The sequence below is a fragment of the Lithobates pipiens genome, unplaced genomic scaffold (genome assembly GCF_037356315.1).
Source record: "Lithobates pipiens isolate NorthernLeopardFrog02 unplaced genomic scaffold, aLitPip1_a1.2 Scaffold_8, whole genome shotgun sequence".
Taxonomy (NCBI): Eukaryota; Metazoa; Chordata; class Amphibia; order Anura; family Ranidae; genus Lithobates; species Lithobates pipiens.
The window spans coordinates 39762311-39780646 of record NW_027507903.1 but is presented as its reverse complement, the minus strand read 5'-3'; the positions used below and the strand labels follow the sequence as shown (position 1 = coordinate 39780646).

The window sequence follows — 18336 nt, the reverse complement described above, 5'->3', positions numbered from 1 at the left end:
CATAAAGCTTCCATCAGTAAATCCAAGGGTGCAAGATACATGAAGTTTATGTTAATCCAACAATAAAGTGACTTGTGAGTCTTCTTACACCAACACCTGTCACACAGTCCACTCACCGGATTTATATGACCCCTATTACAGGTAGTCATATACAGCAGATATTACAGATGCCACTCCTGGTGATTGTCTCCCAGTAGGCTGATCCACAAGCTAGGTCTTCAGACATCAGTGGGATAGTAAGAAGAAAGAGATGCCTACCATGGTGAAGTAAGTTTGCTTTATTTCATTAAAATACATAAAAATTCATTAAAATGCATAAAAAGTTCCACTTGCAGCAAGTGATGATATAAAATCAACAAAGTGAGAGTAGGGATGCTGATTTGCATTCCACCTGCGGTGCACTTAGGTGGAAGTGACGTATCAAGCTCGATCCCACACAACGCGTTTCGTTAGCACATCTGACGTCATTGGGGTCAGATCTGATGTGGTATCGCTAATATCTACTGTATATGACTACCTGTAATGGGGATCATATAAATCCGGTGAGTGGGCTGTGTGACAGGTGTTGGTGGAAGAAGACTCACAAGTCACTTTATTGTTGGATTAACATAAACGTGCACCCTTGGAGATATTGATGGAAGCTTTACACTTTGATGGAAGCTTTTCACAATTGATGGAAGCATTGCACTTTATTTATATTCAATCTTACGTGTACCCACTGGAGAGATCTGGTGGCAATCATATGGATGTTATTTGCACTTTATGCACTTTATTTGTATCTGTATATTGCACTTAGATTTCATTGTATATATTTTGGATCCACTAGTGACATCGTATGGTCCATTTTATGTGGTTAATTGTATAGTAGGGTGTGGGGTTATTAAAATTTACATTTTCTCACATACTAAGGCAACAGCCTCACAACGGGCAGCAAAAAAGATAATATACTTAAGACTCAACCATTTACACAGGGAATTTCCTATCATTATCATATCCTTTTATAGGTTTTTCAGTTTCTTCACCAGTACAAAGCATTATATCCATCTAGCAAAAACATAACTTATTTGAACACTCTCATTCTAAGCATTCATTTGGAAATGCATGGTACACAACCACACAAAGAAAACCACATATGTTTTTCACATTATCAAAAATGCAACCACCACAATTAACAGAAACATCCCTAACTTTTGATCCTGAGTTAGGCCGCGTACACACGCGGGGACTGTTCGCTCAACTTTGTCCGCTGAACAGTGTTTCGGCGGACAGTCCGCTCGTGTGTGGGCTTTCAGCGGACAGTTTCAGCGGACAGTCTGCTGAACAAAGTTTTTCGGAAATTCCGAAAAACTGTCCGCTGAAACTTTGTTTCAGCGAACAGTCCCCTCGTGTGTAGGCTTGTTCGTCAAACTAAGTTCCGCGCATGCTCAGAAAGGATTTACACGCCGAAGTTTGCATTGCAGTGTATAGGACGTCGTATTTTTCGTCCCGTCGTACGTGCCGTTCACGTCATCGCGCACGGTTTCAGCGGACTGTTCGTTCGTCGTGTGTGGGCAAGTCCGTCCATGCTAATTTTGAGCGGACTGTCCGCTGAAACTGTTTGACGGACAAAGTTGAGCGAACAGTCCCCGCGTGTGTACGCGGCCTAAGACTTTGTGGTTCTAGGGTGGCTCTATAGGGTGCTATATATATCCGGTAACATTCCTTCTGCACTAGTATTCAGTCAAATTCACCTATTCTAGGGCTAGTATGCAACAAATGGCTTTCAGATGTATGCCTTTTTGGGGAGAAACACCTCTCTGAGTGCAGGCATAGTTTGTTTTAGTCTTTTAGATGTGAGTAATAATTTTATCCAGTTGTGTCTAGTTAAGTCTAGACATAAGAGATGTGTGGGGAAGGGGGGCATTTTATTTTATTTTAATTTTGAGTTGAGTTTAATATTTTTGTAATGATTTTTTGCAAATGAAGAAAAGGCCTTTATTGAGCTTTATGATGATTCCAGGTGTTTTTGCTTGGTTTTGTTTACACTGTATGAATATGATGGTGCTCTAATAAATACCAAAGTATAAATAATTCTCTACAATATATATTAACAAACAGGTAAGATACTCAAATACTATCATGTTACTTAAGGTTCTATTCCTAATAATTGTATTTCTGTTCGAGTTGCTATCATAACCCCTTTCATTTTTCTACATTAGAAAAAAAGACATTTTGGTTGACCGTTCAGCTGAAAAATAAAATGGTAAGAAGTTTAAAAAGACAGATGCTGGATATTTATATGAAATCGATCATTAAATTGCAATGTTAAGTTACATAGTCAGGACAAACTAGTCTTTAAATCGATATCCAAACAACAACAGGACTTAGAATGACTACAGTATTCATTTTGCACAAAATATTTCCAAGTTAAGCTGTGTATATTGCTTCAAGCAGTGATGCTCAACTCTGGTACACCGGGCCCATTAGTAGTACACGTTTTCCCAATTACCAGGTTGGGGCACAGTTACCTTAATTAGTTACTGATAATAACTATTAGGAATGAACCAATCAACTTTTGCAACTAAACAAATCACGCCTGGTTCAGGCCAAATCAGAGACCACAGATATATGCAGATATTTGACTTAATTCACTCAATTATATTGCATGTGTTATTAGCATAACAATTCTTATTTTAAATACATGTGTGACTATTATTAGCAGCTCTCATTTCTGAAAATAATGACTGTTATGGCAAATAAAGATTAATGTGTAGTGAATTGAGCTCCTTGTGTTGTCCTTTTTTTTCTCATTATTTTAAATTTAAAATTGTATGCTCCCCTTACCTCAGAGAAACCAGTTTGCCATTCCTATAGCAGTAAGGTCATTGGATGCATGGTCCCTGTGACATGAGTCACTTTGGGTGGGGGGTGCTTGTGGAACTCATCTTACCTTGGAGAGGTTGGGAAACCCCTGTCTCGGCACCCCATGCCCCTCTTCTATGTAAGTATAACTTTGGCTATTAGGGGCACAGGGTGACTAGGCGAATAATGGACAACTACTTAATGGACACTGAGTTCTTCAAATTAGGAGCCAGACAGTCTGTTACTGGGGGTTTCCTGCTATTGTCTGTGTATTGAGTTGTTATATGTTTGTTAATTACCTGCTATTGTTAATATCTGCATTGGGAGCAAAGTATTATGGGATGTATATGTGTTTCTAGCAAGTAGACTGGGGGCTGGGTGGAGAGGGGAGGGGGAATTTCTCCAACAGCCTCCCTGCTGATAAGGTGATCTACTGTAAAAAAGTTGAATGTACCTGTGTGTCTCTTGTTACTGGAGGGGGTAAAGTTTAGCCTACCCTATGTCATTATGCAAAGAAGGGGGGAGGGGGTATATCTCTTTGTGCCGGTGTTTGAATAAACAGTCTTATGCTTCTTCACCCTACAAGTGATTGGGTGGGCTAAGTAGTCTTGGATCGAGCTGGTACCGGGCAAGGAAGCTTATATGATGGACATACTCCTCTTGAGCAAACGGGGTCTGTCACAGTCTTGCCATACTGATATTGGTCCATATGCTGTCAGCATTGAGCTGATGTTGCCAATAAAATTCTTATGTAGGGCAAAATGTGTAAGGCACCTTTTTATTTTACTCTTTTTGGTCCCTTGGGAGGTAGGATAACTGTGCTGCAAGATGTATTTGTTTTTAATACTGTAACCTTTCCTGAAGCTTGAGGACAAAGATCTATTTAAAGCCCAACTCTGGGAAGTCTGAAAATCCACAATGGCAATGAGGATGTGCCTTCACTGCAAGGGTTACTAGGTCGGGAAGAGTAAAAACACTTTTTCTTACCTGATCCTCTGTACCCCCAGGAGATGGTGCTCCTTTTGGTGATGTCAGGATCTTAGAATGTTGGACCATGGGAGAAGACACTGTTGGGACTGGTCTAGCAGCATGGAGGAGTGGTGGATTGAGTAAGTACATTTTATTTTCTATACCACCTAGATCTAACAACCATTAACAAGCAGTTAAAGTGTTCACCTTTTCTGAAAAAATTAAAGGTGAACTAACATCCTACACCCACCTCACCCCCCTGGTCAGGGTAGGACTTAGGTTGGTGGGGGCCCCTGGGCTTGAGTCACTTTCGGGCCCTACCTTCTATACATTACCGTATTTATCGGAGTATAACACGTGCGGGTGTATAACATGCACCCCAAGTTTAGGAGTGAATTTTAAGGAAAAAACTTTTAGGAGGGACGTTTAAGGAAAAAAATTATATTTAAATGCCCATCAATGCAGCCTTATCAGTGTCCATCTGAATCCTTTCCCATCCATCTGCAGCTTTGTCCAGAGTCATTGCAGCCTTGTCAGTCTCATTTGCAACCTTGCCAGTGTAGCCTTGTCATTTGCATTCTTGCCCCAGTGTCATTTGCAGCCTTGTCATTGCAGTCTTGAAGTTTAAAAATGGTGCCGCCGACATACAGGACTGTATCTCGGCGGCTCTCGGGTCCTCTCGGCGGTTCTCGGGTCCTCTCGGGGGATCTCAGGTCCTCTCGCAGTCCCGAGAGGAGCCGAGAGTAGCCGAGTGTAGTCTGCTTGGCTCACAGTCACGTCCAGTCCCTGTGTTATGTCCATCATAGGGCGGGACTGGGCTTGACTGTGAGCGGAGCCGAGCCGAGTACACTTGGCTATGTATCTTGGCGGGGCCCCCTATTGGGCGGGGTCCATGGGCTTGATCCCAGTCATGCCCAATGGTAAGTCCGGCCCTGCTGACAGCTCATCACCCAAGGAGGTAAGTACAGCAAAGAAAGGGGGGGAGGTGGTGAGAGTGTAGGGTGTTTGTTCACCTTAATTTTTTCTGAAACTATCACTTGCAGGGAAGGTGCAGCATCACTGCAGTGGAGAATTTTCAGGTTTCCTGAAGTTAGACTTTACAGTTTTCTTACTTTTTTTGTATTTTGTCATCTCTACTAATTATATCAGATACTGAAAGAAAACAGAAACACTGTTAGAGAGTCTTGAGTACTGGAGTTGAACATCACTGTGGTGCAGCAACCAAAGGTACTTTTTTTTATAATTAGTGATTTAAAGAGTGGACTATAATAGATTGTAATGTTTCTTAAAAGCCATCATCGCACAATACCATACAGAATATATATCAGAAAAAGGGGACTACAACGATCTCAAACACAGAAAAAAATATGAAAAAAAGTATAATTTTTTTTTAAAAACATTCTCTATAAAAACCTAATAAGGTTTACTCTTAAAATAGCCTGATGTCTTTGCAGTTCTAGGGATACAATTTACTGAATCTTGAGCTGTATAGAGCTACTATGATTGAGCAATTTTGGTGTCCTAATATTATAATAATTTGATTCGTTATAATAGTTTCAAATTACTGTTTTTCTTATAAGTGTTTCCAAGCTCGTATTCAGTGATTTACTGGTTCTATGTGCTCATTTTGGATGGATACCTAAACCATTGTATAAAATCTTTGATATCTACACCTTAAACAAGCGCAAGAAGGGGTAGACAATATTCCTATCTTTGGGATATATGGAATTCTGTGACAGTTAAATACTTTGCCATATGTTTTGAATACTACATTCTATGTTTTTATTTCTGTGTTAAAGCGGAGGTCCACCCTAAAGTGGACCTTCCACTCATTGGAATCCTCCCCCCCTCCGGCGCCACAATTGGCACCTTTCAGGGGGGAGGGGGGTGCAGGTACCTGTACAGTACAGGTATCTGCACCCACTTCCGGGATAGCTCTCTGCGGAAAGGGGCGTGAATCTACGCCCCTTTCCGAAAGTCCCCCGCTGCCTGCTGGGAAACACACAGATCCCAGAGGCAGCGGGTCCATCCTTATTGCGCAGCGCGACTCACGCATGCGCAGTAGGGAACCGGGAAATGAAGCCGAAAGGCTCCACTTCCTGATTCCCATACCCAAGATGGCGGTGGCAGCACCCGAGAGACGATCGAGAGATCGGCTTCGGGTGCCGACATCGCGGGCGCGCTGGGCGAGTAAGTGTCCTTATTTTAAAAGTCAGCAGCTGCAGTATTTGTAGCTGCTGGCTTTAAAGAAAACAAAAACGACGGAACTCCCGGCGGACTCCCGCTTTAAAATGCCATATATATATATATATATATATATATATATATATATATATATATATGTATATATATATATATATATGTATATATATATATATATATATATATATATATGTATATATATATATATATATATGTATATATATATATATATATATATAACTTATTTTTTTTGGAATTCTTAATTTACAGTTTGATAGGCAGATTATGCTTTGAATATTTGTTTGTTTGACTCAAGTACTTCAAAGTATAACAATCAATAACAGATGATCAGTGTTGTCAAAAAAAAAGGCTATTCTTTAACAAACTATTTTGGCCTGATGCATGTCATTGTACTTTGTTAAAACCGCCAGTGGCATATCAACTATGAAACCATCACCATGGATTCTCATGCCTTTCATTATTTGCTGAAATACCAAGAATAACACAATTATTCAGGTCATGTATTTTAGCGAAGGATAGAGTTTAGAAAGAAACAAAAATAGTAAAAAGGATGTCAATTACCTATTTCACAGTTGTCTCCTCCATATCCTGGTGGGCACTGACAGTGAACTCTTCCATCTCTTTCTACACACGTTCCAGCCCCACATTGGATGTCAGCGCAAGTTCCAACAATGCCTGCAGTCAGGAGAAACTGGTTAGTTTTCACCCACCTTCTTCCCTTAAAAAAAGGAATTACATATTTTTGTCTATTTTGGAAATCAGGTTTGCCAAAAAAAAAACATAAATCAGTGTGCATATTTTTTCAAGACCGTAAATTAACATTTGATATTCAATAAAAATGATGATGGTCTAATATAAAGGTATTTATGCTTATTTATTTATAGGCAATTTAGGTATTTATATATATTTATTTATAGGCATTATAAATATTTATATGTATTTATTTATATGTATTTATATTATTATTATTATTTTTATACATTATATCCATTATAGGCATTTGACCTATTTATTTATAGGTGTTAGAGGTATTTATACTTATATACTTTATACTTATTATTTTCTTAGGCATTATAATCATTTATACTTATTTATACTTATTTATTTATATATATTTATACTTTTTTTAATTTGTAGCCAATATAGGAATTTAAAGTGATTCTAAAGTCTTGCTTTTTTATCCTATAAAAATAACAAACATGTTATACTTACCTGCTCTGTTGCAGTGGTTTTACACAGAGCAGCCCAGATCCTCCTCTTGCAAAAAAAAAGGATCAAAAACGGATACGGATGTCAATTTTTACATTTGTTTTCATTCCCACTGACATCCGTTTTATACAAAAAAAAAAAAGTGACTGAACTGAACTTCAAACACTATAGATAGCTGATTGCTAAGGAGGGGGCCGGGAAGCCGGTCACCGCGTCCTTAACAACCGATGAGTCATCAGCTGTCAGCGGGGTTTCCCGCTAACAGATGAATGTAAAAAAATTAAGAATTGCCAGCAAAAAATATCTACGAAAAAAAAACAGCACGGGGTCCCACCACAGGTCCATCCCAGGGGAGGATGGCAGTGGGAGGAAAAGACACCGGTGGGAGGGGAAGACACCGGGAGAGAAGGCACCGGGAGAGATGGTGGCGGGAAGAGACGTCGGCGGAAAGGAAGGCACCGGGAGAAGACAGAGCTAATAATAAAGGAATTGTCGAAAACCGGCTCTTATTTTTTTTTTTACATTTCACTGCCGTTTTGGTGAATGTACCGATACCCATTCACATGGGGGGGGGGCTGGGATTTGGGGCCCCCTTTAACAATTTCGATAAACTCCAAGCCTGCAGACCCCAACAATCACAGACAAGGGTTGTCGGGAAGAGGCCCTTGTCCCCATCAACGTGGGGCAAGGTGCTTTGCGGCTTTGGCTCAAAAATTATAAAACATCTTCCAGAGGAAAGCAGCACTCTTGAAATAGCTTGATTGAAAAAAAGACGCAAATTAAAGCGGGAGTCCGCCGGGACTCCGCGTTTTTTTTTTTTTTAAAAGCCAGCAGCTACAAATACTGCAGCTGCTGACTTTTAAAATAGTGACACTTACCTGTCCAGCGCGCCCGCGATGTCGGCACCCGAAGCCGATCTCTACATCGTCACTCGGGTGCTGCCGCCACCATCTTGGGTATGGGAATCAGGAAATGGAACCTTTCGGCTTCATTTCCCGGTTCCCTACTGCGCATGCGCGAGTCGCGCTGCGCAATAAGGACGGTTCCCGCTGCCTCTGGGATCTGTGTGTTTCCCAGCAGGCAGCGGGGCACTTGCGGAAGGGGGCGGGCACTTGCGGAAAGGGGCGTAATCTACGTCCCTTTCCGCAGAGAGCTATCCCGGAAGTGGGTGCAGTTACCTGGATTATCCAGGTAACTGCACCCCCCTCCCCCCTGAAAGGTGCCAATTGTGGCGCCGGAGGGGGGGAGGATTCTGATGAGCGGAAGGTCCATTTTAGGGTGGACCTCCGCTTTAACTGCAAAAGATTTGAGAAGAAACAAACGTGAAGCTACCAGGAACCCATTATCCTCCAGTGCTATCATATTCCAGAACTGCAAACTACCTGGAGTGCCCAGAAGTACAAAGTGTTCAGTGCTTAGAGATATGGCCAAGGTAAGGAAGGCTGAAACCCGACCACCACTGAACAAGACAAATCAGCTGAAACGTCAAGACTGGGCCAAGAAATATTTGAAGACAGATTTTTCAAAGGTTTTATGGACTGATTATACGAGAGGAGTGACTCTTGATGAACCAGATGGACCTGTGGCTGGATCAGTAAAGGGCAGACACCAGAAAGGTGGAGGTGGGGTACTGGTTTGGGCTGGTATAATTATAGATGAGCTAAATGGACTTTTTTGGGTTGAAGATGGACTCAAAACCAATTCCCAAACCTACTGCCAGTTTTTAGAAGATACTTTCTTTAAGCAGTCTTTCAAGAAGACCATGATATTTATGCAGGACAATACACCATTGCATGCATCAACGTACTAAACTCCCTTTTACATTCTCAAATATATTAAGGTTTGAGGTTTATTAACATTTTGGATTGACTAAAAGCACTATAGTTGTTTAATAATGAAGTTAATCTTCAAAAGTACAACTTTACTAATAATTGTGCATACAGTGTATACCCTACAGCACACATTTTCAGTAAAACTTTTTTTTTTTAGTTTTGGATAGAGTGAGAAAGCATTAGAACTTTTGTTGTTTTTTTTACTGCTATCTTGGGCTTCATTATAGAGATTTAACCTTACTTTCTGTCCTACTAACAATGGTTTCATGACATAGGTCCCCTAGACGTGAGAGAGAGCCTGGAACAGGGGGTACGGGTTATAGCCATACCCTATTCTAAAGAAAAGCATTTTTATTTCTGTCTGTGTTGCTGTTGGAAATTTTTCCTTGCCTCTTCTCTAGTAAAGCATTATTATTGAGAGGCAAATCTCTCTAACAGAGCTTTGGAAGCACATACACTTGTTAAGGTAACATGTGGAATGGAACAACTTCAGAGTATCTCTAATGCTTAAAATAACACAATATGAACATTTATGATACAGTCAAAGTACCTTCAACTTCAGTTACATCAGGTATGGCCTGTGGTTTAGCTTCTAATAATGGGGCCGGTGTTACAGCTTCAAGTGGTACATCTTCTGTAATATCTCCTGAAGCAGAGGCAGATATTTCTTCAAGTGGTACACCTTCTGTTATATCTCCTGAAGCAGAGGCAGATAGTTCTGTATCCTTTTTGGCTTCCTCCGGTTCCTTTTGGTCGAGGCTTATCTCAGATTCTGGCTGCGATGTGCTAATAACTATGTCAGGTACAGATGTTTCACCTGACACATCATGAGCAGAGGATGTTTGATGCCCTGATATATCAGTGCTGGCTTCTGTACTACCTTCAACAAATCTTTCAGGTTCACCACTTGTTAGAGGGATTCCTGATGGCTCTCCACTGATGTCAGGAATAGTGAGAGGCCCTTCACCACTGATATCTCCAGATGCAGATGCGTCAATAATATATGGACTGGTCACTCCAGCTAACTCTTGTGAAACAGTTGGTTCAGTAACTGCTTCAATTAAATCATCTGTAATGAGTTTAATATCAGGGACCCCAGAAGCATGAATACCAGAACCATCTCCACTTTCTTGTGTGGCAGATGGAAATCCACTTAAATCAATAATTCCGGATGCATCTGTAGATGTTTCTCCTGATGGAAATCCACTTAAATCAATAATTCCGGATGCATCTGTAGATGTTTCTCCTGATGGAAATCCACTTAAATCAATAATTCCGGATGCATCTGTAGATGTTTCTCCTGATGGAAATCCACTTAAATCAATAATTCCGGATGCATCTGTAGATGTTTCTCCTGATGGAAATCCACTAATCTCAAATACACCTGATGGCCCTTGGCCAGCCTCCTCAGTAACAGGTCCTGTGGTTGGGACCTCTACTAAAGTGAGGTCTATATGAGATATTGTGGGAATACCAGATGTGAGTCCACTTATGTCATCAATTCCAGATGGTAAGCCACTTATAAATCCAGATCCTGATGCTTCTCCACTTATGTCAATAGTACCACTTGTCAGTCCACTGATGTCTAGTTCTCCACTGGGGAGGTCTCCGGAGATAAGACCACTGGCATCTATATCACCTGAGAGTTCCCCACTTATACCAGAAATCCCAGATATTTCACCTGAGAAATCTCCCGAAAACAGCCCACTTTCTTCTACAGAGCCCTTACCCTCCTCTACTTCTTCTGAAGGTCTAGTAATTTCTAATAAAATGCCATCTATAAGAGTGACACCAGATGGCTCCCCACTTTCATCAAATGTGCCAGAGCTCACCCCACTGATATCACCACTTACACCAGATATTTCTCCACTAATATCAATTGCACCACTAAAATCTACTAAACCTGAACCACTTATTCCAGACAGGTCACCACTGAATATTCCAGATATATCTCCACTAAATTCCTTCACTCCAGATATATCTCCAGATTCTTCACCACTTATTCCAGATGGTAGCCCACTAATGCCAGAAATATCCCCGGACGATTCGTCTGGAATACCAGATGGAAAGCCACTCATATCAATACCTGATACTTCTCCACTTACTTCAAAAAATCCAGAGGGTCGGCCACTAAAATCTAAACCAGAAGGCTCACCACTTAGTTCCACACCTGAAATGAGGCCACTAAAATCTGTGGATGGCAATCCAGATAAATCACCTGAGGCACTGAATTCTGTTATACCTTTCCCTTCTGCTTCAGTGTCTGGTGATTTTGTAACACCTTCTGTCCAAATAGTATCAACATGTAAGATTGTTGGAAAACCAGAAGGCAGCCCACTGAAATCTCCACTAGGCAGACCACTTTCAAACCCTGATGGTAACCCACTAACTAACTCAACACCAGATACCTCCCCACTAACATCTCCAGAAGGAAGTCCACTTATGTCTGCGGATGTCAGTCCACTAATATCAGGAAATCCAGAAGCAGATCCAGAAATAAGTTCTTCTCCAGATGGGAACCCAGAAGGTAAGCCACTGGTATCAATTTCACCTGATGGTATTTCACCAGAAACCTCTCCTGATGGAAGTCCACTTGCGCTAATGTCTCCGGATGGAAATCCACTTATTCCTGATGGTTCTCCACTAGTTTCCTCTCCTGATACAAGTCCACTTGCTGAAGGTTCCCCGCTAATGTCAGGAACACCAGATACTTCTCCACTGGGCTGCCCAGAGACTTCTCCAGATGGAAGACCACTAGCCCCACTGACAGATGGTTCTCCACTGACATCATCTGGAACTGCAGCCACAGGAGGAATTGCTGAAGGCCTCACTTTAAACAGAGAATAAATAGAAGAAATATTAAAAAAGACATTATCACTAATAAAAAATAACATAAAGTATAATGCAGAAACAAACATGTAGCATGGATTTGTACAATTTTTGTGAGACCAGCTTGTGATTTAACAAGAACCAAATTCACTACCATGCTTATGGTCTGCCTTTGTTTGACATTTTTATCTAATTATACAGTATATTGTATGAAGTGAATTTTAGTTTAGTTGTAGAAGACACAACTGCAGTAGGCTTTAATATTGTAAAACATATTTTGACAAATAATAGAAATTTTACAAAAAATGGAGGATCACAATGTCTTCAGAATGTTAACACTCTGGGATTCATTTACTAAAGGAGTTGAAAATTTTCAATTTCAATGTGTTCACTTTGAATCAATCATGTGCAAGGGAATAAAAAAAAGAAAGGATATTTTCAGATACATAATTTGCTCCCTTCTGATCTTTTAAGGAAGAACTTCAAAATGCCCTCCTTTCCCTGTTTTTTTTCAGTTCTTACTTGTAATACAGCATTGTCTTCAATTCAGATACTCAACTGCCCAGCCAAAGTCCTATGCCGCCATTTAGTCCTGACATCATCAGGTGCCAGGTGCTTATTCCTGGTTCAGGCAGCCTGGCCCCCTAATGATGCATGCCAGGCCCGCCCTGCTCCAGGTTTTGTGAATGAAAGTGAAGCATTTTGGAATACGTGATATACATAGCTCAGTAGGCTTCACAATGCCGAAGAAGAAAAAAACTGAGAATCCCTGCAAAGTAAAGGAATCCCTTGGGGACCTCTAGGTCACCAGAACTAGTATCCTCATTGGAAGATTTCCCCTCTATTACTTTTCTGGGGACAACCCAAAATTTGAGCTTTTATTTTACTTTAACTTTCAATAACAATGATAAACAGGACACATAGAGAGGGTGAATCTCTTTAAAGGGGGCACAGACTGCAATAAAATCAGACAGGTGTTCTAATCCCTCTCCAGTCTGTTCAAAATTAAAAAAAAAAAGAGTTTTACGTATAGTTATTCTTTAAAACAGATAACTTTCTGTACTCTCTGGCTGTGTTAACTCTTATCAGTTACATCGCTTTCAGATATTTCTGAGGACCAGTGGTGTCCGCTCATACGGGGCGCAGGGGTGTGGCCCCCCCTAATACATGCATCCTGATACAGTAGAATGAGTGTTGTCATGCTAGAACTGGAAGTGTGTTACTGGCAGAATCAACAAGTGACACTTAGCCTAGGTTCACACTGACTTTGGTAATGAAATCATTACCACTGCTGAACTCCTATGATTTCATTCCCGCATGTCAGTCCCGACTTCGGGGGCGATTTCAGAGACATCTGTGTGGGTTTTTGCACAGATGTCAATGGAAATCACACTCCGAAATCGCCCTCTGTCCCTCTTTCCTCTTCATTTGTCCATCATTTTGGTCTGATCTATATAGTTTTATATAAAATGCCCTTTTTATCTTTCAAAAAGTGTTTCCCAGTGCAAAAACTTTCATTCAGTTTCTAAATGGCTGCATTTGTACATTCCAAAAGCCAATATAAAGGAATAGTAGTGGTAAAAAAGCACTTGTGGGTTTAACTAATTTTTTTTTTTTGTATAACTCTCCTTAAAGGGGGCGTGACAGGGGGGTATGTCCTATGCCTACATACTTTTGCTATTAGGTGCCCCTTGTTCCCATCTTAGAAAGTTGAGAGGTGTGATATTGGGAATTCTTTGCAAAGTGAAGCTTTACCTCATTTACTAAGCTCTGGAGCAACTGCACTTGCAGAGTGCAACTGAACTTTGCAAAGTGCACAGTCTATTTGCCTTTAGTAAATCAAACCCAAAATGAGAGACGTGTTGAAGGCTATAACCTCTGAGCTGTGCAGCCAGAGGTGCTCAAACTAAAAAGTCATAAAGAGCACCATGTCCTGCACTGGACCTACATAGCAGAAGGAAGACCTTCTGGAAAGTCACAAAACACTGGGGGGTTTACAAAAAACTGGAGCACTCAGAATCTGGTACAGCTGTGCATGGTGGCCAATCAGCTTCTAACTTCAGCTTGTTCAATTAAGCTTTGACAATAAAACCTGGAAGTTGATTGGTTTCTATGCAGAGCTGCACCAGATTTTGCACTCTGCAGTTTTAGTAAATAAACCCCATAGTTTTGCAAGTGTGCATGCAACACTATTTTTAGCCATTTCAGAGTGTTTGAACAAAAAATAAAAGAAAAAAAAACGATAGTTCTGATCTCTAAGTGAACATTCTTTACTCCTTTGGTAAATTATCTAATTTACTACCACTCTACCTAGGCAATTTACAGAAGTATTGTAAGGTGAGAACGGGTGTTTAGATTAGAATGAAATACAATAGCACAGCAGGGGAGATTTCTGCACCAATATCGCTTGTGTTTGTATGGCGATCTGTCTATTTTTTCAGTTGAACTCCCTGGTTAGAATGAAAGTGTTTACTGCGGTTTAGCCATATAAGACCCAGTTGGTGGGAGCTTTAACAGAAAAAGGTTGGCCATACACAGTTCAAATCTTGGCCAGTTCAGCAGGAACCTTTCGACCGATAACAACTTGGGTAAACCAGCCTGCCAGATTATCTTGCGATTATCACTAGCATCTGCTATAGCCGCTAGCGATAATCACTGTCTTCTCCCCATGGGGATGGCTTTGCCTCCACCCCCTCTGGAAGAAAGTAATTGCTGATTCCCCCATCAGCACTGTCTAAGTCTGGGGTAGGCAACCTTAAAGAGGTGGAGATCTACCTGAACAACACGGTGGAAGTCAAAGATCATCAGGCAGTGTCGCCCAGTGTCACCTCCTCACAATTGATTTAAACCTCTAATCGCCATGCTACTATGTTACAATTGCATGCATTGCATGGCAATCATGGGTTTAAATTGGGTGGAGAGGAGGCAACTTATTGCCTCTTCAACACCTTTTATACACACTTGGAACGCTTTTCAGAGGCGCAGCAGTGCTCTTTCACATGTAAAGTTGAGTTGTAGTTTTACTGCCCCCATTACCTACCCTCTTTAGTTGCTGAGGCAGCAGCCAAAAGATATACACATGCTGCAGCAGGAATTAAACCCCCTGTTGCTTATTTTACCACCCCCCAAACTACAAATATAAATGAACCCTTACTGTTTTGAGCCCCCTATAAGGCTGCTTTCACACTGAGGTGCTGCGGTTTACCTGCTCCTTCTATTATCTCCTGCAGGGGTGGCGCACTTTCTGAAAGCGTATCAAAAATTCCTGCATTCACTGCACTGCACTGCACCCTCAGTGGGGCTAAACTGCAGCACTTCAGTGTGAAATCAGTCCTATGCTATTATGCCCAGTGTATTGCTTCACACTGACCTGAAGATCTCTTCTTTCCTGCTGCTGGCACCACTCTGGAGACCACTAGCCAGGATAAGAGGTGGAGCACAGTTGGTATCACTCCACATGGGACAGGAGCCGACACTACAGAGGAGGCATCGGCTTATGTGGCTCTTGCTCTCTACTACAACTCCAACTTTACAAGTAGTCCCTCTGCATGGCACTCTAATGCTCTGTAATGGTAGGGCAGCAAGCTCAGACCGCGATGTACCAGTCACCTGTCCACGGTCTAAGTTGATGGGGGAATCGTGTGAATTTGCACCATGCATGGCCTGCTTAACTATAGTTTACAAGTAATATAATTAAACCAGAGGAGGACTAGCAAAGTACTTTCAAAAATTGATAATGGATCTTAGGCAGAGATGGAAGATGCTTATCTGCTTATAAAGTGGGTATCTATTACAACAAGAGAATTACTGTGTGGGATAACTAGATGCATGATACAAATGAATGATACATGTAAAAAGACCTTTTGCTTACCTATCTCTAATTCAACAGTCGGGAGGGCGGTGACATTTATCAGCCAGAAATCGGTTTCATTCTCAAATTCAGTGGCAGTTACTGTTTCTACAGTAATCTCTTCTCCAGATGGCAACCCTTCCACACCAGGGTATACCTTAGTTGTAATAATTTCTTCTTCAATTGATGGAGTGCCTGGAACTTCTTCCTCTTCAAATAGAGAAGCTGCAACACAAAACAGTGTTTTGTTGGTTTCTGCAATATACTCCTTGTTATATAATAGAAAGAAAGTGGAACATTTTAACACAATAAATTAAACATCGTTAGATATTTCTGTTAAAACTGATCTCTGGGAATTATCCAAAATGTACCCTTGCAGTACCCACACCCTGCCCTCCCACACAGCAAAGGTTCAATGATTGTTTAGTTTAGGGGGGTAGAAAAAGAAGATGTATTATTTACCTTACCTCTGCTCTGGCCACTTCAACGCTCTCCTCCTCTCCCTCCTCTCCCTCCACTCCAGCTCTCAGGGCTGTGAGTTGTCCCTTAGTGTCATCAAATCCAATGCAGAGCAATTAACATTGCATTGTACGTGAAGGAGGCTGAAGTGCAACTCTGGTCAGAGCACCTTAGAGAGGGGGCAGTGTTGGACGTGCACGGATCAAGGTAGTCTGCCAGAGTTGGGAATTAAATAAGTATTACTGCTTATGCATACGTGGGATTGACATCATGTGACTCTGGACAGTCACAGAGCCAGAGGCCCGGAAGGAAGAGGGGTGAAGGTGGACGTGCACAGGGGACCGAGAGAGCTTAGTTTGTAGGCAAGTGTCATATAATGGGATAGTATGAGATGCATACGAGCCCATTATGCTTTTAATTTGCAGGCTTTGCGGGGAGCAAAAGAGGAAGTTAAACCCATCAGGGTTTACTTCCTCTTTAAGTCTGGTACACAGATACCAAAATTTGACAAGATCAGCAGGACCCAGCCAACTATCAGTGCATGTGCACCGCTGTCTGTTCAACAGAAGCCAGTCTAACAACCGGCTTCTATCAATTGGTCTTGCTGTTAAACCAGCATTTGATCAGCACTTGCAGCCAATATCAGAAAACAACAGTACAGTGGGAGAGATCCCTGCATTAACATTGTTTGTGCTTCTGCAGGGTTCTGTCATTTTTTTTTTTGTTCAACCGGTTGAATGAAAAAAAAAAACTGTTCATGTATACCCAGCTTTAGCCTCCCAGCAATGGGGCCTCTGGTAAAATCTTAAAGGGGTTATAAAGGTAAATGTTTTTTCACCTTAATGCATTCTATGCATTAAGGTGAAAAAACATCTGACACTGCCTGCACCTCCAGCCCCCCCGTTTTATTTACCTCACCCCTCGAAAATCCCGCGCTCGTCCCCGCCGTCCTCTTTACCGCTCAGCCTGGCTGCTGATTGGCTGGAGTGGATGGATGGAAAGCAGCACCGCCATTGGCTCGCGCTGCTGTCAATCACATCCACTGACGCAAAGCGCCTGGGGTGGGGCCGTGTGATACAGCCAGCGGCTATAGCCACTGGCTGTATCACGGGAGCGCGCCCGCAGGTGCTTCTCACCATGCAAGGGAGCTCGCATGAATGTGAGAAGTACCTGCGGGAGGAAGCCGACACAGCCGCCGAGGGACCCCAGAAGAGCAGGTTCGGGGCCACTCTGTGCAAAACGAGCTGCACTGTGGAGGTAAGTATAACATGTTTGTTATTTAAAAAAAAAAATTACTTTACAATCCCTTTAAGCATTTAACACTTCAAGGCGTGGTTCTTCCCTCTGACACTGACATCACTACTGAATCGTATAGTCACATAGAGACCAGGGGAGGCACCGTCAGTGAGCAGCAGGAGGTGCAAGAATAAGACACTCCTGGAAGTGTCAATGCTGAAGACTTTACTAGAGGCAGCAATGCTGGAAGATAAAAGAGTTTAGACCCTCCACCTCCTAGAAAGGAAAGTATTTACATTGTCTTCATTATTTATTTAATACAGAGTGCTCCTATGTTATAGAAGCACTCTGTCTTAAAAAATTGTGGACAAATAAAGATGCAATATAAATCATCAAGACAAAATAAAAATAAATCAAAGAAGCGGATCAAAAAAAAAAAAAAGAAATGCTATAATGTTTAAAGCAGAACTACACTCAAATAGTGAAGTCCCACTGGTTTTGTCCCCACTCCCCCCCCCCCCCCCCCAGTCTGTAACTTACAGGGAAGTTACAGTTTTTTTTTGGGCAGGACGGGGGAAGAGGACCAATTTTTTTCAGTACCTTCTCTCATTTCTGCAACCATCACCTAAGCGAGGATGGCATCCCTTGTAGTGCCCTCTCTACTCCCCTTAAAAAGTCAGCAGCTACAGTATTTGTAGCTGCTGGATTTTTAAATAAATCAAGCTGAAGTTCCTCTTTATTTACCTTGGTAACAGTGCCCCTTGGTAGAAATAGGGGGTCCCATATTGTGCTATACCACTAAACTCAGCACTCAGTTTTCTGTCAGTCTTATATTCCTGTGCTGTACCATCTGGTTGGTATTGACACCTGTATGTCAACAATGGACAG

General features: G+C 41.6%; 1 protein-coding gene across 3 annotated transcripts in view; it reads right to left on the bottom strand.

The window, feature by feature from the left end:
- ACAN (aggrecan) overlaps positions 1–18336 on the bottom strand; it is a 152141-nt gene that overhangs the window by 36331 nt on the left and 97474 nt on the right. For all 3 annotated transcript variants that reach the window (XM_077472599.1, XM_077472598.1, XM_077472600.1), the window contains exons 11-13: positions 15775–15978; positions 9625–11904; positions 6595–6708 (exon numbers count right to left, since the gene is read on the bottom strand). In XM_077472599.1, the coding sequence (XP_077328725.1) occupies positions 6595–6708; positions 9625–11904; positions 15775–15978 (2598 nt within the window). The remainder of the gene's footprint in view (positions 1–6594; positions 6709–9624; positions 11905–15774; positions 15979–18336) is intronic.